The sequence below is a fragment of the Ammospiza nelsoni genome, chromosome 5 (assembly GCF_027579445.1).
Source record: "Ammospiza nelsoni isolate bAmmNel1 chromosome 5, bAmmNel1.pri, whole genome shotgun sequence".
Taxonomy (NCBI): Eukaryota; Metazoa; Chordata; class Aves; order Passeriformes; family Passerellidae; genus Ammospiza; species Ammospiza nelsoni.
The window spans coordinates 29,491,533-29,516,431 of record NC_080637.1 but is presented as its reverse complement, the minus strand read 5'-3'; the positions used below and the strand labels follow the sequence as shown (position 1 = coordinate 29,516,431).

Sequence of the window (24,899 nt, the reverse complement as noted above, 5' to 3'; positions counted from 1 at the left end):
TGTGTGTAGGAAACAAAGAACTCATAAGTACCTCCTACCAAAAATCGTGGTTGTTCTATTTCACAGTAGTTACATTGTATCTGAAGTGCCTGAAAAAATATTGAAGCATATTTGCCTGCTGTCTCTTCTTCCATTGTAATCCTAGCCAACAAACTTCAGAATTCTCAAAATGTTTCCCTTGTCACCCGCTGCCCAGAGACAACCTTTTCCCGCCTGACATTAGTTTCCATTTCAAATGTAGTAATGCCTGAATAGCACCATGTACTACAAATTTTACCTTATTTAAAAAATGTTTAATTTGTCATTAATCTTTATTTTTGCAGATAGGTCATTGTGTTAAATTACTATCACAAATGCTTAATAATTTATTTTTATTTTCAAATTTACTTTTAAAACCCACTTCACTAGAAGTAGCTATAGCAAATACAAGGATGTGGGCTGTAGAATAGGGCAGAAATACCAATAACTACTGTTTCCTTCTGCAGTGGCAGAACCTAGTCAAATTTAAAAGTTAGGACTGCAGTCAGCAATTCAGCAGAAAAAATATTATTTAATTGCTATAATGCAGAGAAAATGCATGACTTAGAAAATCCATGACCACTGCTCAGGTGAAAGGTACTGATTATTAGGGTTGAGTTCATTAATTTGAACCCTTTGATATAACTTTTTACATTGACTACAATAAAGCTACGTGTCGGTGAGGTTTTATTGATAGAACCTTTTAACTAAATAGATTTCCAATATTTTATTTTACTTGCAGCTTTATCAGATGCCCACGGAAATTTTATCTTGAATGGAAATTTTGTTGTAAGCATGTCAAAAAGAGAAATCAATGTACAAGGAGCCATTTTCGAGTACAGTGGTTCGAACAATACCATAGAACGAATTAACAGCACTGATAAAGTTGAAGAAGAACTAACCTTACAGGTGCATGTTTACTTTTCTCAGAAGTTTGAAAATTTCCTACATGATCATTATGTTAATAATTTTATTGTTCAAATTCACTGAAAAACAGCTATTATTTTATCTCAATCAAGGTTTTGTGTGTAGGGAATTTATACAACCCTGATGTGCGTTATTCATTCAATGTCCCGATAGAAGACGGAAGTGATCTTTTTACATGGGATCCTTATGGACCCTGGCAAGATTGCAGCAGGATGTGCCAAGGTACTGTGAAGTATTTTTTTCACCAGAACCAAAGACCTGATGGGATTTGGGAAGGGACTCATCTTAAGTTCTCTGACTTTTCACCATAACTTGTAAGGGAGAGACTTGTTACCCTCAGTATCCTTCAAGTTCACAGAGCCTTTAAGGACAGAACAGCTTCTGATTTTTTTTGGCTATTTTTACTACTTATGCAGTACAATTCTATATTCAAACCTACATTTGGAGACATAGGAGCAGTTTATTAAAAAGCAGTTGGATCAAATCTAATATATTCTTATAAAGTGGTATTGTATGTCTATTAATATTCATTAGGCTTCCATTATACCACTTCCAGGTGATGACTGATTTGTCTGGTGTCTTTCATACTCATTTATTTGTCTTTTTTTGATTATCTGCTAAATGGGACGATGCTGTTTAAAGATATATTTGACTATTTTAAGCTGTTACACTCTGGGCCATTCCAGTATAAAAATAAAGCCACAGCATTTATGAAATGTGTATATATAAAAGTGTATGTACACAGATTTTTGACAAATACTCTTCTTAGCGGGTGCTAAAAAAGCCTGAAAATATGTAATGATGAGTTTCTTCTGGTTGTATACATGCTCATTTTCTAGAGAAGCAGAACAACTGTCGACTGAGGTATTTCTCCCAGAACTCCAGATCTTTTAGGTGATCAATTTTTCTGCTTTTTTAAGGGAAAGGATCGCAATGTCTAAGTTAACATGGTGGTTAAGGAAATATGTTAATTAGCAGAACATACATGATGTGCTTGGAATACTTAGGCTGATGAGTAAATGCACTGTTGCACTTTTGTAGTTCTCTGGAAGTTGATATCCTGTGAGACCACTCTAGGACAGCTGGAAGGTGGAGAAGGTAATTGGAAAAGGTTATTCTCCACCTGGAATGTAGTGAGCTGCACAAAGGAGTGTGTTTATGCAGTATCTGCAGTGTACAGCAATTTGTGTTAATGGGGCATATCAGTTCCTAGCTGATGAATGGAACCCATAAGGCAGTCTTTCTTATTTTAGCCCTTTACTTACTTCTTCTGATGCTTTTTGAAGGTATTCGAAGAAGAAGAATGACATGTATACGTAGAAGTGATGGTGTGGTAGTGTCTGATCAAAGATGTGAACTTACACCCACTGTACCAAGTGTCTTCGAGCAGTGTAATACAGACTGTGAATTAAGGTAAAAAAAGGTTCCTAGGTTCCTAACTGATGGAGTTATTGTGGTCTTATGTGGTTTTATTGATTGGCATTGAAATAAGGTAATTCAGATTGCTTTATCCTCTGTCCTTTCATCCCTCTCTACCTTCCTCATTCTTCCCATTCCTCCTTGCTTTCCTTAAATCTGTTGGTATAGTGGCTTTACACATGATATTTACACCTTTTGTAAATTCACATACATGGTATTTACACCTTTTATCAAGTCCACATAGAAGTAGGGTCTTTTCTAATTTTCATTGGTAAATTACAAGATCTCTTGTTAGAATTGTGAATCTGTTCTATATATTCTGGCACAAAAACTTGTATTGCTGCATTAAATACATTTTCCACCAGAATTGTATCCACAACTGGAAATAATTTGAAACAGACTGGTGCTTTTGCAGTCCAAGATAGCCCACACTGAAATATTCAGACGATGAAGAGTTAGAATTATACCTTACATTTTTCAAGGTCACCTAGGAGATTAAGATAAGAAATCCTTTAAATTTAAAAAATTTCTTTTCAGCCTATGAGTCAAATTCTTTTATATTGCTTTCAAAATCCAGTCATGAGATAGGGTTTACAGTTTTATTTGTTCCCTAAAATGCATATCTATATTTACATTATGATTCTTGGTACATTCTTTGAGCTTTCTGTAACAGTTTGTCATTTTAGGTGGCACAGTGTTGGCAAAAGTGACTGTACATCGAAGTGTGGCCCAGGACATCGGTCTGTTGAGATCCACTGCATGAAGTACTCTATTGCAAGAGGACTCAGTGCTCCAGTGGAGGATAAGTACTGTGCTGATCAGCAGAAACCACCAGCCAGAGAGCCTTGCCATGGTGACTGTACGTTAAGAAGTTGGCACTATACAGAATGGTCAGAGGTACAGATTTAAAACTTTGTAATTGTACCATTACAGTTCTGGTTAGCATTCACACAAAATTTTTAATTCTCTATATGTTTTTACTTTAGTAACTAAGAGGAAACAATGTTTGACAAGTACAGATATGTAGAATCATCTGATACCAGCCTTTATATTTCAGCAACTTCCTTATGTTTTTATAAGAATGGGCAGCTTGTTTGCAGCCTGGTTTTGGATGTTAGCAGCAAAGGTCTGGTAATTAAAGGTGTATATTTTATTTGCTTAATAATTTAATTCTGTACTATATTGATTTTGTTCTTTGTTAGAACTTTATCTTGGAGCTATTATATAAAGTGCTGAATTTATCTCAAACGAACATATTAGCATTCTGTGGATTAAATGGAGGACACTTTTGTCAAGTGCAATCCTTATCATCTTTTTGCCTTTAAGATTGGTAATGTATTTTGGCCTGGTTTATTGTCTTGTTTCCTATTTCATAACTATGCAGTGTTCCAGGAGCTGTGCAAGAGGTGTCAGAACCAGAGAAGCTTTTTGTATGAACAACTTGGGACGTCATCTTCCTGACAGAGAATGCCAGGAACTTCCAAGGGTTGTAACACAGAGCTGCAATGAATTCTTATGTCCAAGCTGGTCTGTTACTGACTGGAGTGAGGTAATGAAACTTTGTAAAACTTAAAGTACGTTTGGTCCTGGTCATCAGTATTAAAATAAGCTGCATTACATGCTTAGGGGTTTTGTTTTATATTTTGGGCCACATGTTTGTGAAAGTTCTTAAGTCCTATAATTTGTCTGAAACACATCACACATCTACGACTGGCATGAGAACTTCTGTAAAACACTCCTAGAATTTATTTTCTCCTTAATTTTGTTACATTAAAATGAGGTGGAAAAGATATGTAAAGTAAATATATTTGCAGTAATTTGCATACCTTCCTTTTTTATGAAGCAATGACAACTATACAGCCAACTGTTTAATAGAATTGTAATAATTTTATTATAGATTAGATGGATATAAAATAATTGTGGACAGTTTAAAAATTTTTCCAGTGAACACTGTGATATATGCACTGTTACTGTATTGGAAATAAATGATCTGCACATAGTTTTCATAATTTGCAGCTTCAGAATCTTAATAGTAATTTCTTTGTATTAGCATTTGAATTGAACTTAGTAGGAAATGAAAAGTTCATTAAAAATAGGGTTTTTTGAACTACTGACATTCATGGAATATTTTTGTTATTTATGTGGTTTATTTATGAACAAGTTATTAAAAGAAATTGAAGCCCTAATGCAGATTCATGTCTCTGCAAACTGGTGTTTATAATAATTTTACAGTGCCCTGTGACATGTGGCAAAGGAATGAAGCATCGTCAAGTCTGGTGCCAACTTAATGATGAACAACTGAGAGATGATTTCTGTAACCCAAATGACAGACCAGAGTCAGTAACACCATGTGACCTTCATGAATGTGCATCTTGGCAAGTAGGGCCTTGGGGATCAGTGAGTACATAAGGATTTCTGGCTTCTTGTTTTATAGTTCAGGCCATAAGCAATCACAAAACAATACCTTTTAAACATTCTACTTGAATCTTACGCATTTGTTTTAGTTGAATTGATTCACATATTTGTTTGCAGGGTCCTATTGGCTATCTAACTTGTAATTTAAGAACACCCATATAGAAGTTAAATGCCTGAAATAGTAATTGGCCTTGAACCTTAATATCAAAGATGTTTTACACATCAGTGTAATACATCATCAGAATAATGAAAATTAGGGTAGCAAACTGTTCAGATGAACGAGACAGATAAAAGTCCAAGTATTTATAGGTAAGTGGGCATATTCAAATGGTAGCTTTAATTAATATAGATCAGTCTTCAATCTACAATACACTTCAATTGGTACGGATCAGTCTTCAATCCACAATACACTTCAATCAATCATTGAAATGTATATGCTAATAATAGCAGGGAAAAGGACTTAGTATTTTATTGTTACATTTTGTTTTTATCTTCAATGATATAAGATCTGCTATCTCTTTATGTGAAAGTGCTGTTGAAAAACATGTTCCTGGGTGACACTCATCAAATGTAAACCAAAGTGGATTTAAAACACTAGGAAAAAGTGAATTAATTTGTGAAGGAAACTTTTGTCAGTAAATAGATGAGAATTAATTAAAAATATGAGGTACTCAACTTCATGTGGCATTTATTAAGATCAGGTTATTCAAACCAGCAGTAGAATACTTATCCAAGAAACAGTGTTTCTTGGATATTAGTGGGAAATCATAACCAAATAGCAGCTGATCTTTATCTTATTATATACAACCTGTTATTAAAATACAGAATAAATATACCTTTGGAAATTAGGTATATTTTTAATTTAGACATTTCTTTTACTTTTTTACCTTAGAGATAAGCATACTGTTATCTAACCTAATGTAGAGTAATCTTGTGATCACAGGACTGTGAATTTCCATTCCTACAAGCTAAATGCAGAAGTTAAATAAAGGAATAATTCAGTCCCATGATAGAATCCTTATGAATAAAAGTAGTTTTCTGAAATAGCTTGGATAAGTAATTTACCAATCTATGTCACTGGAGTAGAATTTTTCATTGCAGTTTTTCCACTGTACCACCTGGTAACAGCCCTTCTCAACCAGGTTTTTACAGGTACTTGTGCTTGAACCACAACATTTATAGGGATGGGGTTTGCATCATAATATTTTCAGCCATCTAATGTTTTAGGTGACAGCTTTGAGTGCACTGTGGTCAAACTCTGTAGTGAAGGGAAAAACATTTAACAGCTGCAGTTAGTGATTCATTTGAAGCTACTCTTTATTCCTCTCTTTCCCCTCCTCTACTTTCTCTTCACCAGTTTTTATTACTGAGCATGACATAATGGAGTATGAATTGTCCCTTTAAAGAGGTCAGGTCAGCTGTTCTGGAAGTGTTCCTTCCCAGTCTCCTGCCCAACCTCCAGCCTACTCACTGCAGGGGGTAGAAAAGAGGAAAGAGAGGAAGCCTTTGTCCTGCACAAGCACTGTTCACTGGTGTGCTACAAACACTGCTTAAGTACCTGATGGTCTGCCACAAAGGAAGTTAGCACCATCTCAGTAGTCATTCCTATTTATTCTAGAAAGAGTTGCAAAGTAGAAAATGTAATTAAAAATGAAATTTGGTTATAAATAGCTCTATTTCAAGTGTATGAAACTCCTGCCTTCAACAGTGTGCGGTAACATGCGGACGCGGGTACCAGGTGCGCGCAGTCAAATGTGTTACTGGGACGTACCGCGTAATCCTGAGCGACGACAGGGAGTGCAATGCTGCCACTCGTCCTAGGGACAGCCAAGTAAGTTAAAAAACACCTCTCTACTTCTCTATCAAAAGTGTCTGAATGCAATTATTTTCTACTGACTCTGTGTGGGAACTCGGAGGGCATCACTTCTAAAATGAGAACAAAGTACTGAAACTCTATGCTTTTATTCACAAAAGTCAAATTTTGCCTAGAGAATTAAGTAAAAGAAGAGTAATTTTAAGAGATGTTTGAAAGTTGATATGTGATGTTGGTAGAGTATATGGCTTCAAGGAATCCAAAGGCCTGTGATTATTTTGCAGTAGCTCCAACGTGTAGAATATCCTAAGGACACTGCTTGCCATCCTGCTTAATCAATAGTACCCACCTGGCTTCTTTAATAAGCTTCTAAACATAAAAGCCTGTTAATTGGTGTAGTTTATTTCTGCTTAGATGTGCAAACACTGGATTTGATTGTCCTTGGCATTTTTAATTGTGGTACCTGTTAGCTACTGACTGAAACTGGGCAAATTTATATTCTCAGTAGCTGAAGATATAAAGGACAGGATAGGACAGCCACTGTCTTTGCTTGATCCTTCTGTGCTGCCTGTGGCTCTGAAGCAGGAAACTGTAATGTCTATGCTCCTTCTCTCCAACAACTTTGCCAAAACCGTTCTTTCTCAAAATGCCAATATTATTAGTTATTGCTAATGCATTTTTAAGAGAAAATAAATTTTCTTTGACACTCCATTTAAAATGAAACAAAGCAATTCAATGAAAGGTCTTTGAATAATTCCAGGGAAATTGTAAAAGAAGGTATTTGCATGTTAATTAAAAGCTAACCATTTACTTTACATTTGGCTCTTCCAAAGTGTGTATTTCAAAAGTGTTTTTTTTCCTCACCCCCACAGGAATGTGAATTGCCCTCTTGTCCAGAAAATACAAAATTATGGACTACTTCACTTCCTCTAGTTCATGTGGGGAAGGTGACCCAGTGGAGATATGGATCATGGACCCCAGTATGTAATATAGCAGTCACACCTTGCAGGGCAGCCCTCCACTCATTCACCCATTTTTCCACAGAGCTTTCATTAAGATATTTTTCAGACTGAAATCTGCTTGGGATAGATCAAAAAGGAGTTCTTAAGAAAATAAACTGTTTCTTAAGGAGGGGATAGACACTTCCAGCAAACTCTGTGCTTCAAATTCAACCAGGAAAAATAACAGGAAAAAAAGTGGAATCCTAGGAGCTGGGGTTCTGAGTGAAATAGTTTTTGTATCATTGGCAGCGCACTAGGAAGTGATTTTTTAAATGTAATTGATCAGTTTCTAAGTATTTGGAACATCTTTGATGTTAAAATATTATTTAAATCTTTTATGTGATAGTAATACTAAACAGCTGGAGTCATTAAAGATCTAATTTGACATTTTTTTGTAAAATAAACATTAGAAAAACAGTTCCTACATGAATTTTCTTCAATGCAAGGTTTTTATTTTGATAATGTTAAAAATTAGTTTTACTTGATAGCAATGAGAAAATTTAAAATTTTCTGTGAAATGTGGATGTGTCTGTTAATCCCTTGAGATATTTAACAAAGCATATGATGCAGTTATATCTTTGCACAGCTATTTTAACTAAATAGCAGTAAAGGGTGCATAAACTGAGGCTACTCAGCCGTTCTTCATTAAGTGAACTTCTCAGCTATAAAGGCATCAGAAGGGGCTCAATGGAATCTGCTAATACAAACCATAATGGCAAATGGATTGTTAATATCTGTTTTTATTTTAACCGTTCCTGTAAATATTGCATCCCTGTATAACAACTAAAGTGTTCTGGAAGTTACTGATGTTTCTGTTGCTTCTTGCAACTGCATAATTATTCTATGTTATAGTTTAAATGCTATCTGTTTATACCCACTGAAATGCTTCATGAGAATTAAGGCCATGCAATTCAGTTTCAGGCCAACAGATACTAATATTTTAGATGCTTGCATGATCTTGTTTTAATCTCCTAAAATGTGATGCCCTTGAATTGTTCCCTGACAGTGCTCTGCATCCTGTGGGAAGGGCGATCGTGCTCGCTATGTGAGTTGCAGAGATGCTCATGGAGAGATAGCAGATGAGTCTTTGTGTGCTCATTTACCACGACCCGCTGAAATTTCAAGCTGCTTTAGCCCATGTGGAGAGTGGAAAGTTGGAAATTGGTCCCCTGTAGGTATTAATTGTAACAATTTTTAATGTGTGTATTTAGATTATTGGCCAAGTCTCTGTTTAGAAATTGAGAGTTCATTTTTCCTTTTTTTGCAAGCATGATTGAAAGGGCATCCCTTGAAAACACAAAGTATATGTTTGTTCTTGTCAAAAGTAAATATAAATGAATTTATATTTATTAATCATCAATGTTCTGTGACAAACAGTGTGTTAATCTTTTGGTCAGTGCACAGTTACGTGTGACAGTGGAATAGCAACAAGACAAGTCATCTGTGTCAATTATCATCAGCAAATCAGTGAGAATTACTGTGATCCTGAAGGCCGACCTCCTAAGGAACAAGAATGTAACATGCCACCATGCCCAGTTTATCATCATGTTCCAAAACTACATGACCATCCAAGCCATTTTCCAGAAACAGGTTACCTCCCAATACACCCTCCACAAGACAATTTAAACCAGTGGAACCGTCCTTCCGTGGGAGGATATCAATGGAGAACTGGACCCTGGGGAGCAGTAAGAAATTTTTTTAGATATATTAATTTTTTCTGTCACATTGACATTTAATGTGTTAATATTTCAAGAAATGTTATTACAGTACAGATTTGGTCAAAATAAAAGCACATTCATTTTAAAAAGTATTGTTATTCTTGTTCTTGTTATTATTCAGAATATATTAAATTCTAAGTGTAATTTTTCTGTGATTTCAAATTTAAAATACTTCTACAAAGTAGTTCTTTTTATTTGAAAAGTTCAGTTTTGAGAGTTAAGGCTTAAAACCAAGCTGCTGTTTTAACCAATATATTTTACATTTCTTTGATCATGCAATGGCAAAATGTATTTTTACCTGTTTTGGTAGTGCTCTAGTACTTGTGCAGGTGGATTTCACCGCCGAGTTGTAGTATGTCAAGATGAGGAAGGAAGAAGTGCCAGTAACTGTGATGAGGCAACAAAACCTTCAGAGTTGAGACACTGTGATTCTGGACCCTGCCCGCAATGGAACTTTGGGAACTGGGGAGAAGTAAGAGCATTTCACTTACAAGGGAAACATTGTTTATTACATAAGCTTAGAAGTAGAAGCATAATTATGTGATTGTGAGTGGAACTGAACTCCTTGTTTTTACTTATTTAATAGAGTTTAAAATTTAAAAACAATGAGTTTCGACTTGTTTATGTAAACTTTATTCTTTGATCAAATCCAGAACTGTAGTGGAAATATGAGTTATGTAAATATACATCCAGAAGAAGTAAGTATTGTGTGAGGCTAAAGATATACAACATCAACAAATCTTATAGTTGTTGTACAACATGTATCTTGAGATGCAGAAAATTATATTCTGTTACAAAAAACTGGATTGTATGCAGAAAAACCACAGTGCAATTGCTAGTCTAAGAAAAAAAAATGAGCATAAGAAGCTGTAGAGAAACTTTATTCCATGTAATTTCATAGGTACTAACAATAGTAACTGCAAGTAGTAGTGTTTACTGGGTTGTAGTTACAAATTAGGAGTATCAAGATAGGATCATGCATCTAAAAGTTGTGCCTGGGTTAAAACACTTTGATGACACATTTGGTATTATTGGACATGTTAGTCTCCATGCTGTGTGATGTTATATCTTGACCACACACTCCTGCTCAAATGCTACAGAAAGAGTTAAAGCTGATTATTTTTGCATTTATTCTAATTTAATCTCTTGTGATTCTTGCCCACTTTTCTTACTTTTGCATATCAGTTACTGGAATAGAAAAAAGAAGAAAAATTGGTTGAGTGACTTTTTTGTTTTACCTCTTTTCTCCTTGTTTTAGCCAGAATTAGCCATTCAGTTCTCAAGGTCAGTCTAAATATCATATTTTTTCTGTCCACAGCCATAGACTTGGGATACAGTTCATGCAGATTATACAGTTTTTTCCTAATTTAGAATAATTGAGAATACCATAAAAAGGTTTGAACTATTTTAGCTTGACTTTCAGATCTCATTGGGAATGAGAACTGGTAATGAAGAATTGCAGGCAAACAGAAATCCCACAAGTATTTCACATTTAGTCTGTATAAACTGGACTGTGTAAAAGTGTGCCCAGTATCTGAGTTTTCTGGCACTGTTTGGCAGGGAAAACTACTTTTAAGAAAAAATGTCGCTGTTTTCCTTGTATTAAAGAAAGAGATACATGCACATATATTCTCATAATTACTTCTCCTTAATGGAGTATGTGTTACTGAGACTTCCTGCAGAAAATCACTTGATGAACCATAAAAGTGTCATTTGGTAAAGGTTTTGGTGAGGGAATTACATGAGATTAGACTTTAAGTCCTTATTCTTGAATAGAGTGTCCAGGGAATATGGAAATAGACATAGTAAATAATATGATGTACTGATGATTGTTATATATTTTGGTTTGATGGTATGTGATGACTCTGTTAATAACAATTATTGCATATAAAATTCTGTGTTTCAGTGTACTCAGACTTGTGGAGATGGAATAAAGACAAGACTGGTGATTTGTCAGCTTCCCTCTGGCCAAATGTTGGGTGATCAAAACTGTGAAATTCTAGACAAGCCACCTAACATGGCACAATGTAACGTGCATTCTTGCCCTGGTGATGTTTCTTGGCATCGGGGACCGTGGAAATCGGTACGATAGCATTCAATAATATTTTTTGCTTTCTTGTTCTTTCTGTTGCTGTATTTCCCCATGTCTTTTAAAAGATTTTATGTCATTTTTTAAAGTTGATGACAATGAAATAATAATGCAGGTGGAATACAGTCAATGTAGTTTTATAAAGAAATTGTTCCTACAGTCATAGAATTGAATAAGAAACAGCCATTTCCTTCAGTGGGAACAATATCATGGTCTGTAAAACATCATAGGGAGTATTTTGAAAATTACCAGAAATTATCATAACTCATAACAGTACCTAATAGGTGCTCCATTTGGAAGGGTTACAATTTGATATGTGTTTAAATTTATAAGTTTATGCTGTAAATTATGCTGTAGTACTATCTATGTATTTATATTTGCAAAAACACCCTAAACTTTTTAGTGCATAACTTTTTCCTATAGTATATTTAAGTATAAAATAACTCACATCCATGTATATTATATTCTATCATCAAACATTTTGCTCCATATTACTTGTACATTTGTATATAAAAGTTTATATTAGTGGTTTTAAAACAGGGACTAATTAAAGTTATCTATGTATAATTATGTATGTAACTATAATATGTTATTGTCTACATGTCACTGTCTATTAATGTGTAAAAATGCCTACTGTAATCACCATTAATCTTTAAAATTGCCACTAGCAGATTATTAACATACTGAAGTAATCATTGCAAGCTCTGCAGTATAGAGCACATTACAATTTTGAAGCTGTGAATTTGACAACAATATTGATTATTGTGCTAAATTCTAAGGGGAATAAAGGCAATCAAAGGAGGTTGGATCCAGTTCTGGTTCCATCAAAATCAGCAAAAAACCTGTCATTGACATGGTGGTCTGGGACAACACTTATTTGAATTTTTTTATTAATAAAATTATGTAATTTTTCTCTTTGAATTAATATGGCAGCATTTTAAAAAAAGTCTGATTTCAACTGTAACAATTGCTAATGCTATATAGGCTATAATTTATTGCAAAGAGACTGTAAAATGTAAGTTTGATTTTATTGTTTACCACAGTTATCTCTTTCTTCCACTACACAAAGCAGAGTTTAGGGTTTGTGTTTAGCAAACACCAGAGTATCTTATCTAGCCATTTTCCAAATAATTAGCGGTGACTTGCTAATTAATATTCATCAGGTGCCAAGAAGACAAGCAGGGTTCAGCATACAACTGATTTTGAACTCAATTTTTGTTTTCCTTTTAGATCAAGAATTATTCACAACCTGTTTCTTCTCTGAGTAATTCAGTTTGCCCTACATTAATAGATTACTTGTAAGATCTTGAATTGTAAGTGTTGTGTATGGTTCAGTTTTATAAAGATTTTCATGTTGGTTTATTTCTCAAGTGACACAAAAAGCCAATTTAATCCTTCAAAAACTAAGTTTAGAATGGATTCTATTTATCAGACAGAGAGGCCTCTTTTATATATAATTGCAAGCTCTATGGTTAAGCCATAAAAGATTTAATTTCATCTCATGGTGCAGAAACAAACATAGCAGATTCAGGAAATAAAAGCAGGCTCACATATTAAATATGCTGTCATTTAAATAATTTAACTAGTTTAAATGCTGCCAACACAGAGATTTAGCTGGTTTTTGTTGCTGTTTAAGCAGAGCAGAATTTATTCATTAAGAATGACTATAAGGAAGGAGCGGTAAAACTTTAGTCACAGGAATACTGTTGTAGCCTAGTAAAAACATCTTTTTTTAGCCATGGTTGACTAGTGATTTTTTTGTTTGGCAAAAGATCATGGCCCTGCCTATCTTACACATTTCTGGCATAAAATATGCTTTAATATAGGGACCTGTTAATGACTAGATGCTCTCTGGCTGCTGAAGTCCTCAACCCTGTCACATCTGCATTTACCCCCATCTCTGTAAGATTGCAAGAACCAGAAAAGTAACTATTTATATTTTTCATAGAAATATTGAGTAATATTTCTGTGCCAGGTGAGCAATGCATCAAGCTTTTGTGTCTACTAGTGGGATTCCAGTGTTAAAACCTAAGCAGAAACTGTTACACAAGACTAGATGATCTTGGAAGTCTTTTCCAACCTCCATGATTCTGTGATTCTAACTTGTCCACTAGCTATTACTATATATTTAAGAACAGAGGACTTTTAGCAGTATCCTTTCTAAATACATTTGTTTTATTATTATAGTTATTGATTAATTTTATGCAACATAATTAACATAAAACATGTATTGTAAATGCACAAAAGGCCCTTGCAAAGAAGGTTCAGTTTATGATTTGAAGCCAGAATTTTGGTTGATGCTTTCTGCAGTTTAGCAGCTGTTGGCTGTTACACTTTATAGTATCTGTCAGTGGCTACTGGAGCTGACCCTCACAAAGCTTAAAGGCTGTGTGCTCCTCTATTCCTGATTCCTGCAGTTGTCCAAATGCATGTGAGGAAAGTAAATCTCAAATTTTAAAGGTTTATTCCTTTAATTTTTATATATTTTCTAAAGATTTTAGGAAGCTTGGGCCAAAATTTCACTGGAGGAATAAAATAAGCTGTTTATATATGGGAAAACAATACTTTCAGGCTTTCCATAGTGAGGAAAGTTTGCTCACATTTTTAGACAACTGCGATTTTGATCTTATTTTTGGTCCTCTGTACTTTTTCAGTGCCTGCAAAAACTCTTGAAGATCCAGGTATCAAACAGCAAGGTTTCTGCTTAGGCAGTTGGTGGTAGCAGTTGATGTTACCTTGGAAGCTTTGTATTTCATTTGGGCAATCAGTTCTTATATGAGTGTTGGTAGTTACCTAATTTTATCATGAAAATTTTAACCAGATGTGTCTCAACTTCAAATATAATTGGTTCTCATCCTTTCTTGTTTCTTTAGAAAGAATAGATAGCTTCTTACAAAAGATAACTTTTTTTGTCTGAAATGTTTATTGCAAAAAAGGTTTTTTTTCTTTTCCTCTTAGGATTTGTATGTAATTCATAAGTATTACTTGTGATTTCAGAGAATATAGGCATGAAAATAATGGATTATTTTCAAAGTTACCCTGAAGTCTCAGAAAGGTGTTACTGTCATTTCTTACTGCCCTTCAGACACATGATGTAATATTCTTTAAACCAGCTGTCTTTCTAGTGCTTTGGTTTTCTACTTACTTGCTCCAGAATAATTTAGATGTAATTCTGTCTTTGCAGTAGTGGAAGAAATCTGCTATTAATTTTTAGGTATATGAATGTATTTTTTAGAAATAGTCCCAGTTCCCTTCCAGCGTTGTCACTGCCAGGCATCCCATTGATTTCTCCAGGAGCAGAAGCAGGCCAAAGTTTCATATGTAAAATATTTATTTGTTTTCATTTTCATGCAAAAATTCTTGCTGTGTATAAGTGCCTTCATTCACTTTTTCTAATGTGTAAAAAGTATTTATATCTTTAAAAATAATCTTTTATATTAAAAGGGAATTCAGAATCAGTGAACTTGGTTTTCAAAACCACCTTCAGTTTTTTACCTCTACTTCTGCTGCTGCCTAATGTTGAACTTCAAAATACCTCATTGCCAATACAGCACATTAAATTAATATCCCACTGCCTGAAATCTTGATGTTAGCATCTGCTATTCATTTTTTGAAACTTTGGAAATGGGAGGGAGGCCTTATCAGAGGTAACTGATAGCACATGTCACTGCCCAAATAATGTCATAAAACAGTCTTGGGGTAGTGAATTTTATTTCAGGTCATTCTGATAAAAATGAGAGAAAATACATGTTTCCAAAATTCAAAAACAAAATATTTGTGTAATGTTCATTGAGAGGAAAATCTCCTGTTTGGTGCTATGTTGCCTGTATAGCTTGAAATAATAAATAAGTTATAACAAATGTGTAATAATTTAATTTAATGACTGTGACTTGTGTCTGTGAAATACAGTTGCATTTTAACCCTTCTTTTTCATGCATGTTGTGTGGCTTTGTATTTATATTTATTGTGCTCTTTATTAAGGAATGTTAATGTTTAAAGCCCTTAAAAAATAAAGGGTGGGCCAGATACTAACCATTTTTGCTGAAAGTGAGGGTTTTCTTTAACCTGTGTGTTGATATTAACTTCATACTATACTTCAGTGGTGTTGTCATGGGGAAAGATCTTGTATTTGAACACAAAAAATATTGTTACTGATACAAGCAGTGTTTATGCCATTGACCTACTGGACTGAAATAGATAGATAGTTTTTGATGGTAAAGCTGAAAGATCCTAGCCCCTGAATCTTTTGCTGGGGCTGTAATTTAGTGGCCCAGTCCTCTCCCACTTAGTGAGTGACAAAACACAGAGAATAATGAGGATCACAATATAATACTCAACTCTTAATATCAAAGACGTAACATGGTTTTTAAATTCTTAAAATACTTTTGTCAGGAAGAGGTTTGCAGAACTTTCAGACTTTCCACTTAGAAAGAGGACAAGAGTGGGACATAGTCAAAATAAAACCAGTAAATAATGATAATAATGAAATCACACACACACCAGGAAAAAAAACAAAAAAACAAACAAACAAAAAACCCACACACAAAACCCCAACAACCAGAATATAATGAAAGGGGAAAAGAAGCAGGTAATGCATAATACCATGCCTAATAGATACATAAGCCATTTAATGAGAATGAAAGGAATGTGAAGCTACTGGTGTATTTATTAGAACTTTCAGAAAAGCTGAAGGGTTCTAGTTGGTCAAATCCTTGTGAAAATCATTCTGAGCTGCCTGTGTGTGTGGCAGCTTCGAAAACCCCAGCCAGAACTCATAAATGTTAGTTCAAAGTGGTTTTGGAACTCAGATTTAAGATATTAGATAAATGTTAAAGTACTAGCATTTTCAAACATTTGTGAGGGTCCATACATAAATATTTTTATTACCTGGAATGGGTTAGGAAATGAACAATGTTCTGTACTGCATGACTTCTTAGTCCTTTCTTTGAAAACCAGTAATTGTGGCAGACTGGTGACTCCCCTATGACAGGCTGCTCTGTTGATCAGTGTATGTCCTGGCATTTGTGGCCCTTTCCCTTCAGTGACAGCAGGATTAAACACTTAGATTTCCTGCTGAATCAGTACTTCAGAAGCTTCCATGCCTGCTTATATTTATGTACAGGAAATGTAATGTTGGAAATACTGTTAGTAAATTGAAAATATACAGAAAAGTGGTTTAGGTTGAAAGGAAAATGGATTTCAGCATTTGAAGGTAGGTAAAATGTTGCATTTTTCATCCAAAATTGACTCATATTTTCATGTTAAAATAATATTTAATATAAATTGGGGGGATATTAATTCATTCTGTTATATTTAGTTAAGTTGTATTGTATAAGAAAAAAGTTGTATTTTCTATGCTTTTGAAAAGTTTAAAAAATTTGACAATACTATATTGTGCCAGCACATATTGCTTTTTATTTCAAGTTTTTTAAAGTTTGAATACAAAATCTTAGATTTTAATCGAATGAAAAAATTTATACAACGTGATGTTTTTTATAGAATGGAAAGGCACATAGAGCTTATGTATTTGCCATTCCTTTAATTTCTGAGCTACTCTTTTGCTGTTGCTAACATGATGAAAAATGATAATTCAAAGCTTGCACTGGCTGGGAACCAGCATTTCTTTTGCTCATTTTTACATTTTTCCAAACTCAGCTAAAACTAATTCACCTACTGTGGTAAAACTGTCTTATGTCTACTTAATTTTGTAACTGGTTAATTGAAAAGGCCCTATCCCTTAAGATAATACAATGAAATTTTAAATAGTTAAAATATTACAAAAGGCTTTTTAACTGTGCAACCCCTTTGTGGAAATGTAGCTTCCATAATATCATCCTCCATCATATTAAAAATGTGCTCCAACTTTTATTGTGAAGACCTGTGAACAAAATGTCCCTCTCAAGGGGTCCAACTTACTTTTCAGTGAGAGTGCAGATTATGTCAGTCCTGTGCATTTATTTGTTTTCCCCAGCTTCACAGGAGGCTGGAGGCTAAACTACCTGTGATAGAGTCTGTTAAACTGTGTCCACTTTTTGGAAGCAATAAATGGACTAATTTTGGGTTGCTGTTTGGTTTTCATGGAGGTTTTTGAACACAGCTGCTGGATGGACACAGATACATTTATTATTCTCTATTTGAAAAATGTGTCTGGAAATTTATCCATTTATTTGAAACACAGAGAAACCCCTGCATTTCTTTTTCTCATGGTGGATTTCCTTAAGGTCTCCTGTCTCCATTTCTGCCAACCTTGATGCTTGCATTTTACTCCCTGCCTCCAGTGCTTTCATGTAATTGCTTAGAAGTGTTACTAGTGCTTCATGGCTGTGGGGTGCAGAAGGACGAGTCTTGCTGAAGTCTGGCCAAGTCAGCAGTTTGATGTCTGTGATGCTGTAATGGAGAAAGTGCCTATTTGAAGCTCTTGCAGAAGGTATCAAAGGCAAAGGGCAGGACTGCAATTTTGTAAATTTGACACAAATTTACACTTGTAGATTATATTTTCAAAAAGACCTAGTGAGAGTCTAGCTCTGTTCCTGACTGCCACTGATTTCAGAAGGAAAGGTAAGGCAGAATTATTTGTTAGCGGTGTTGGTTTTGTTTTTTAATTTACTAATGTTTCTGTATTTTTAATTATGATTTGTCTCAGTCTGTTGTATGTCATTCAGCTGAAAGATGATAAAAGGTACACATACCAGATAAGCTGCTGCAGGAATGCTGGCTGAACACAGTAGTTTATTTTTTCTCTCACTCCCAGCAATTAATAAGCTGATTATACTTTTCATTGTTTTAATATATACTGTCATGAATGACAGTTTCAGTATTGCTTGAATGAGGGCTGATGGTAAAGTTTCTAGCACAGATACAAGCAGAACCTTCAGTGACAAATTTAGGACTGCGCATGAGGTAACTGAGCCTGCCAAGTGGCTGCTGAAAAGAGGCAGAAATACCTCTTGGTTTCCTGATTCTCAGGTGGTAACCAGACAAAGACTCAAATCAAGAGCATGTAAGACAGGAAGAAAAACTAGATAATTTAATTTTTACTGTAATTGAGAGACAAAATGGAAGATATATAGGAAGAGGTAGATGAGATAGCAAATGTGATGTGTCACCACTGTTGAATGAGAACTCATGAAAATAGGATTATTATTTTTAAATTTCCACCCACATTCACATCTCCATAATCCATTGTTCTTGTGTTATTGTAATAGCTAAAACCTTGTTTGAAAGTCTAATAGTGTCATGTGAGTCATGTAGGTAAAACAAAGAGAAGGTTGCTGACTGGAAAAGCTCAGTCTCATTTATGAATACATGTAGACAGTGTAGGAATACAAGGCACAGTGGAGCCTGCCTGAGTGTCTCAGTAGGTGGGGAGCTGAGCATAGTAACTCATGGGGAGTTGGTCTGCCCATGAGCATGGTCTGGTTTTCAAATGCTCTGTAGTTGGCATCAAGAAGGATTTCAGGCTTTAGGCAGTGATGGGCAGAATAGTGGTGTTCATCCTGAGGGGGAAAAACATGATAGGGCTTTCAAAGAAGGACCTGGTCATCTGTTTTATTTGTTCCGAACTTGGAGAAATGCATAGTATTTGAGATGTCAGAAAGGTAGGCCAAATTAAGACTTACTCACAAATATAACTGGAATGAATAAAAGACATTCTGTAAATAATCATTAAGTGGAATCTCAAGGATTCTGGTTTTGATTTTTTCCAACAGCTGCAAAGAGTATGGTTGTTCATCTGACATCCAGGCAGATTGCCATTTTCTGGCAGTAAGGATACAGCCAGCTGCACTGGACAAAAGAATTCAGACCATGTGGTTTCAACTTAAAAAAATATCTTCTAAAGTTTCTCAGCATCATCAGCAGAGTGTGGCTTCTTCAGATGTGAAATCCTTTACTTTCAGTGTATGTGCTGATGGTTCTGACTTTGTTTTAGTCAAGATGTCTTTATGTTTAGGAGTAATTGCACATTCCTAGTAGATGCCAGATATATCCTCTCAGCAGTTTTTCCTTGCTGTTATCCACATCAATCCTAAAATCTGCCTTTAATCCTCTTATTCCCCCATCATTCCTGCTTTTTCTGTGTTTATATGTAGATGTATGTAACTTCTCATTTATGTCCATCTGTTAAATAGATGTAGTTTGGCATGCTTGGAAAATGGTTATTCAGGAGTTTTTGTTACCCCTAAGATGAAAGTTGAAAGAAAATTATCTGAAAAGTAGTCCAATAGAAGCAGCTTTTTAAGGAGCATTCAGTGCTCAGTCCTGACAGAAAAGGTATGGCTGGGGACAGTGGCCAGGTTAGATGACCTCAGAGAACCATGGCAGTCTCTATGCCCAGCTGCCACTTGCAAGTAGCTCTGAGGTTGTACTGCAGTGCACTCTGGTGTTAACATCCCCAGTAACCTGGAAGCCTCAGAAAACAATGTGGATGGTAGAAACTTGGTGTGTGCCTGCTTCTCCACTTGTTACACAGCCAGAATATGAAGGTAGACTGAAAGGGGGAAAAAATGTAGAAGTCCCTCTTGGGCTGACTGGAGAAAAGGATCATTGCCTTCTTTTGTTTCTGAATTAAAAAATTCCAATATTAGATGATGATACTTGGAGCGGATTGTCCTCTGGTCCATTCCACTCAGGGCAGTAGGTAGTGGCAGTTCCTTGGCACAGGGCTTGTCCTTCCTGAGCTCCTGTGCTGAAGAGTATGGCTTCTGAAAAGTAAACTTTTAAATTTCCCATATAAAAAATAACAGAACTGACCTTCAACAGTAGGAAAGCCATTACAAAAGTCATGTATACTACACCACACTTGTGATTTTTTTTATTAATTACAAGTAATTGAGGTGAAATCGCTGGGGAGGTGTCCTGAAAGGTGGTCTTCAAATATATGCTTTTGAAGTAACACTATAAATAAGTTTATAAATATAACTTATAAATATAAGTTTGTGTTTAACGCAGAGCAGTACTCTTACTTGAAAGCTATCTGAATACAGAAGAGGTATTATCATAAGTACTGCAATTCTGATGCAAAAATAATGTCCAGTGATACTTTCTGGATGAAGTTTAGGACAACATTAGCTAGAAAGACATGATTGCAATCTGAAGAATCTAGTTATAAATAACTCAGGTCACAGAGGAAGGCTTTCTTCATATGTTAGAATAAGGTCTCTTAAGCTTCCCTACGTTTCCTTGTAAAAATACCCTGCAGCTCACAGCAATATATTGCTTATATTGGATGTATAAGGATCTGGGGTTAAAAATGAATTTCAGAGTCTGTAAAAATTTTTCTTAATAATTAAGGTGAGGTATGGTGATTGTGGAACCATAATCCAGGTTTAACAAGGATTCAGAAAGGACTACCAGGCAGCTTTAACCATTACATTGAGGGTTCAGTCTAGGACAGATAATCTAAATCTGTAGTTTTTAGGTGATGGTACTTGCACAGGTAAAAAGTATGCCTTTTTTGTGGCATAGAGCTGGCAGCTTGTACTGTGAAGTCTCACTGTAGAGCATGAACAGAAGAATATCCACATTTTTGACCTTCCTCTGCCTAAAGCCTGGGAAAGAACAAAAGATGAACTTCATGCCAGTGAGGATGTAGCATCCCTGACATTGAAGACAAGACTGACAAACTGCTGTCAGGAATGGTCCGTGTATAGCTGATTCAAACTGAGCAGCATTGTGGATTGGATGATGTCTGTAGGTCCTTCTTAGCCTGATCTTCCCCCCTTCAATTTCTATGGCTGCAAAAGCACAGTCAGAAAAGTGACAAAGCAGACTTACAGACTGCAGATGGAAGGAGGACTTAATCAACATATCTTCTGAACATCAGAGAAATGTGATATAACACTGAATTTTTGAAATCAAGCCATACTCAAAGAGAGAACTTAAAAATTCTTCAGTGTAAGTTCTGTAGTTGACATAGGTGTAACTTAGATGTAACAGTAAATAATACACACATTTCTTGGAGTTCAATCCACTCTTTCTCAAGAGTGATGGAATGTTTGATCCTTGGTCCTTTTTGGGTGCATGAGCTAATGGCATAAATGTTTGTACTTGTTTTAGCAAAGAATTACTGACTCTAAATCAAAGAATTCAGCAGGATTTAATTACAGAATCTGTGTTGCTTCTTAACAGTTGTCAACATACTTAAAGCAATAAACAACTCTTTGAGTGCTTTTATCTGAAAAATGCATATTGTGCTCAAGCATTGCAAAAACCCCTGGGAAGGTGAAGCAAGCAGAGGAGGCAGACAAGGAAGATCTAGTTCTAATACAGCAAATGAAAAGTTGAAAGCAATTCTTGACTAGGCAATGCTCAAAATACTGTTTTATTAATTGTGCAGTTGTGATCCCTCTCTACTTCTAGAATATTAAAAGAGTACAAACAGGCTTTTGGGCCAATTAGAGATCATTAAAATGCAGTTTTCCAGACAACTCAAGCAACTACCATGTTTAATCCCATTTTAAACTGAACTTCCTGTCCAGTCACAAAAGTCCCTGACCAAAAAAAAGGCATAAAAAAGAAGAAAATATCTTTTAACATTTATAATATGTTTTATCCTTTTTCAGTGCTGCTGTTGTGTCTTAGCCCCTGTAGGTATTGAACACCACACAACCACTCCCTCCCTCTCCCTTGGTGGGATGGGAGCAAGAATTGGGAGGTTAAAAGTAGAAAAACTCATGGGTTAAGAAAAGTTATTTTTATGGGTTATGCAAAAGCTGCACCAACAGGCAAAGCAGACCAAGGGATTCATTCATCACTTCCAATGGACAGGCAGGTGTTCAACCATCCCCAGAAAAGCAGGGCTACGTCATGAGTGATCATTTTTTGGGAAGAAAAATGCCATCTCCCACATGGCTTCCTCCCTCTTCCCCACAGCTTTTATTGCTGATCATGACATTACTTGGTCTGGACTGCGTCCCCTCAAAACTTTTGCACCTCCAGCCTCCTTGCTATCCTTGATGCTGTGTGACACTCTTCAGCAATAACTAAATTATCCACGTGTTTTCAACACAAATCCAAAATCTTGCACTAGCTACTATGAAGAAAATTATCTCTGTCATCTTCTAGTCATGCATTTATATTTTAAATCTCTGTATATCTAAAACAAATACAAAAAGAAGTTATTACATACTTTCTATTTACTGGTCTGTTTTTCAGTATCCAGAAGCTCACTAGGCTACCAGGTAAACTACACAAAGCACTTTCTCCTCTAAAGAAAACGTTATGGAAATTTGGTACAGAATCCGCCAAATAATACAAGGTCTTCAACTTTTCAATGAAATAATAATAGCAAAAGAATCAAAAAGCTTTTAGTGAAGTTGCATGTCTGCTGCAGAAAGAGCCCTAATTTGGTAGGAATTGATGATGGCATGCATGTCTGAGAGTCCATCTGTGCCACAGAAAGCATGAGTTTTGTCAGGCTGATCCCTACAGAACTTTATTGCTATGAAGAAAACACAAACAGATGAATCCTAGTTAGCAGTGTTATGGAATGACTTTGAACAATTGTAATGAAATCCAGCTTTTACTGCAGATTTATGTTTTTAAAAGAACATGGCATATGGGAAATATTACTTTATCCAATGTAGAGACAAGTGCTAGAATTTCTGTGTAAAATGGTTACAGGATGGGGTTTTTTCAATTTGCATGTTTTTGAGAAAATGTTCATATTTCTTCTGAGATTTAAGTTTTTATGGATTTTTTCTTCCTATGTGGTTAATTTGCAGAAAATACATGGAAAATTGTGCTCTCTCACCATAAACCTCACGTTGTGTGGAATGTTATACCAATGAAACCACATTATAGACAAACTGAGCCGTGAGGACCACGCTCAAGTAGTCAAGGACCATGTTGAAGTTAGAGTGGAGGGTGGTCAAGCAGCCAGAATTAGTGCAGTTGTACTCTCCCTGGTCAGGAGAGTGAAGTCTTGGGAAGATCCCCACCACATCAGGGTGGGCACCAAGCAGTGAGAGGAATTTATTCCACAGAGAGTGTGCAATAACACGTGAAGAGCTTCAGGAAGGAACACAGGCTCATGGAGGGGAAGGTTCAGCCTTGTAGGAGATGCGCTGTGGGCTCCATGCACTGAGAGGACAGGAGTGGCTTCCTGAGCACAGAACAAGGCCTTGCTCCTGCACCAGTGAGAATTTGACAGTTCTGACTGACATTACAGAGCTGAAGGGAGGCCAGGCAGGCAGGCAGGTGTCTTAGCTCAGTGTTCAGTATGCAGCTTTCTAAAGAAAAAACTGACTGGTGGGGTTAGAGCTCAGTGCAAGACATCTCCCTGTAAGCTGCATTTAGATGCCTTTAGGCTCTTCAAATCCTGCTCAGATCTTCTGTGGAATCTATATTTTCGTTCTAGGAACTGAGCAGATCTATGCTCTGTCCATGCAGAAATGCATACATTCCCCACTTGATATTGATGAAAAGTTTTTATTCAGCATTTGCGTGATTTGGTGTTCTGTCTTTGCTATTTGCTCTCTGTAATGGAGGACAGGCAAAACTTACCTACTTGGTCAGGAGTCTCCCTGACCAAGTAGGTAATGTAGTGTATTGTAGTAGTGTATTGGACTGGAGGAGTCTTCTCTAGCCTGCCTGCATATGATGCCAAAGTACTTCGGGAGGAAGTGATCCTTTTGAGAACTCATTTATATATTATCTAAGGAATAAAGCCAGAATATACCAAATTTCAGGAGAATACTGTACATATGGAATAATATACCTTCTGAGACTTTCCACTGATGATCCTGGATCCTCTACATCCATGGCAAGTGTATTAGCTTTTTCATGTGTTAAAAAAAATAAAATAGGAGCATTTCTTTTTCTTCATTTGCACTAAATGTCATCTATCACTGTGTTTGGCCATGTGCTTCACTCATCTGCTGTGCACTCAGTGTACACTTAGATCAATTTCTTTCTTTAGCTTGTTATTAGAAATAGAAGGAAATCTGTTTTCAGGATGTTAATTGTCCTTATGGATTTGTAAAGCACTGAGCTGGCCAATCTGTTAAAGAGATTGTACATGCATGTAGAATTAGACTCTTACCACTTTTTAAGATAACTTTTTTAAGGTCCTTGGCTGTGGCTCAGGGCAATCTAGGTGCTTCTGTAACTGATATGTTTGCAAGGCTTTAAGAATAACAGTCCTTAAATCACTTGCCTAAATTTCATTGATGTCCCAGTGAAATTGTAAAGGATCTGGTCTTTAGAGATATTTAGATTTCTGTTCCTCACACTGTGATAAGTGGGAGATGGTCACTGCAGCAGCTGTAGGAATCTGGCACTGTGGAACCACTCTGAAGCGGGCAGGAGCAGCTCCATGAAATTCCAGGTGATGCAGCACCCCAAGCACTTAGCTGTAGCAAAGCTGCTGAGAGGCACATCTTAGTTTAGTGCTTTGTTTGTTTTTAAGTTTTAGCAATTATATTTAAGCAGAAGTTTACAGATGCTTAATATCCATGGGGTTTTCTAGCTTTTACAAGTATCAGGAGTTTAATTCCATC

The 24,899-nt window shown here is 35.7% G+C and overlaps 1 protein-coding gene across 1 annotated transcript in view; it reads left to right on the top strand.

Annotated features, from left to right (window-relative positions):
- ADAMTS20 (ADAM metallopeptidase with thrombospondin type 1 motif 20) overlaps positions 1-24,899 on the top strand; it is an 85,409-nt gene that overhangs the window by 46,736 nt on the left and 13,774 nt on the right. The window contains exons 17-28 of the mRNA XM_059472141.1: positions 761-927; positions 1,038-1,167; positions 2,232-2,358; positions 3,051-3,261; positions 3,749-3,913; positions 4,597-4,761; positions 6,488-6,610; positions 7,465-7,572; positions 8,600-8,764; positions 8,991-9,278; positions 9,622-9,783; positions 11,218-11,394. Coding sequence (XP_059328124.1) covers positions 761-927; positions 1,038-1,167; positions 2,232-2,358; positions 3,051-3,261; positions 3,749-3,913; positions 4,597-4,761; positions 6,488-6,610; positions 7,465-7,572; positions 8,600-8,764; positions 8,991-9,278; positions 9,622-9,783; positions 11,218-11,394 — 1,988 coding nt within the window. The remainder of the gene's footprint in view (positions 1-760; positions 928-1,037; positions 1,168-2,231; positions 2,359-3,050; positions 3,262-3,748; positions 3,914-4,596; positions 4,762-6,487; positions 6,611-7,464; positions 7,573-8,599; positions 8,765-8,990; positions 9,279-9,621; positions 9,784-11,217; positions 11,395-24,899) is intronic.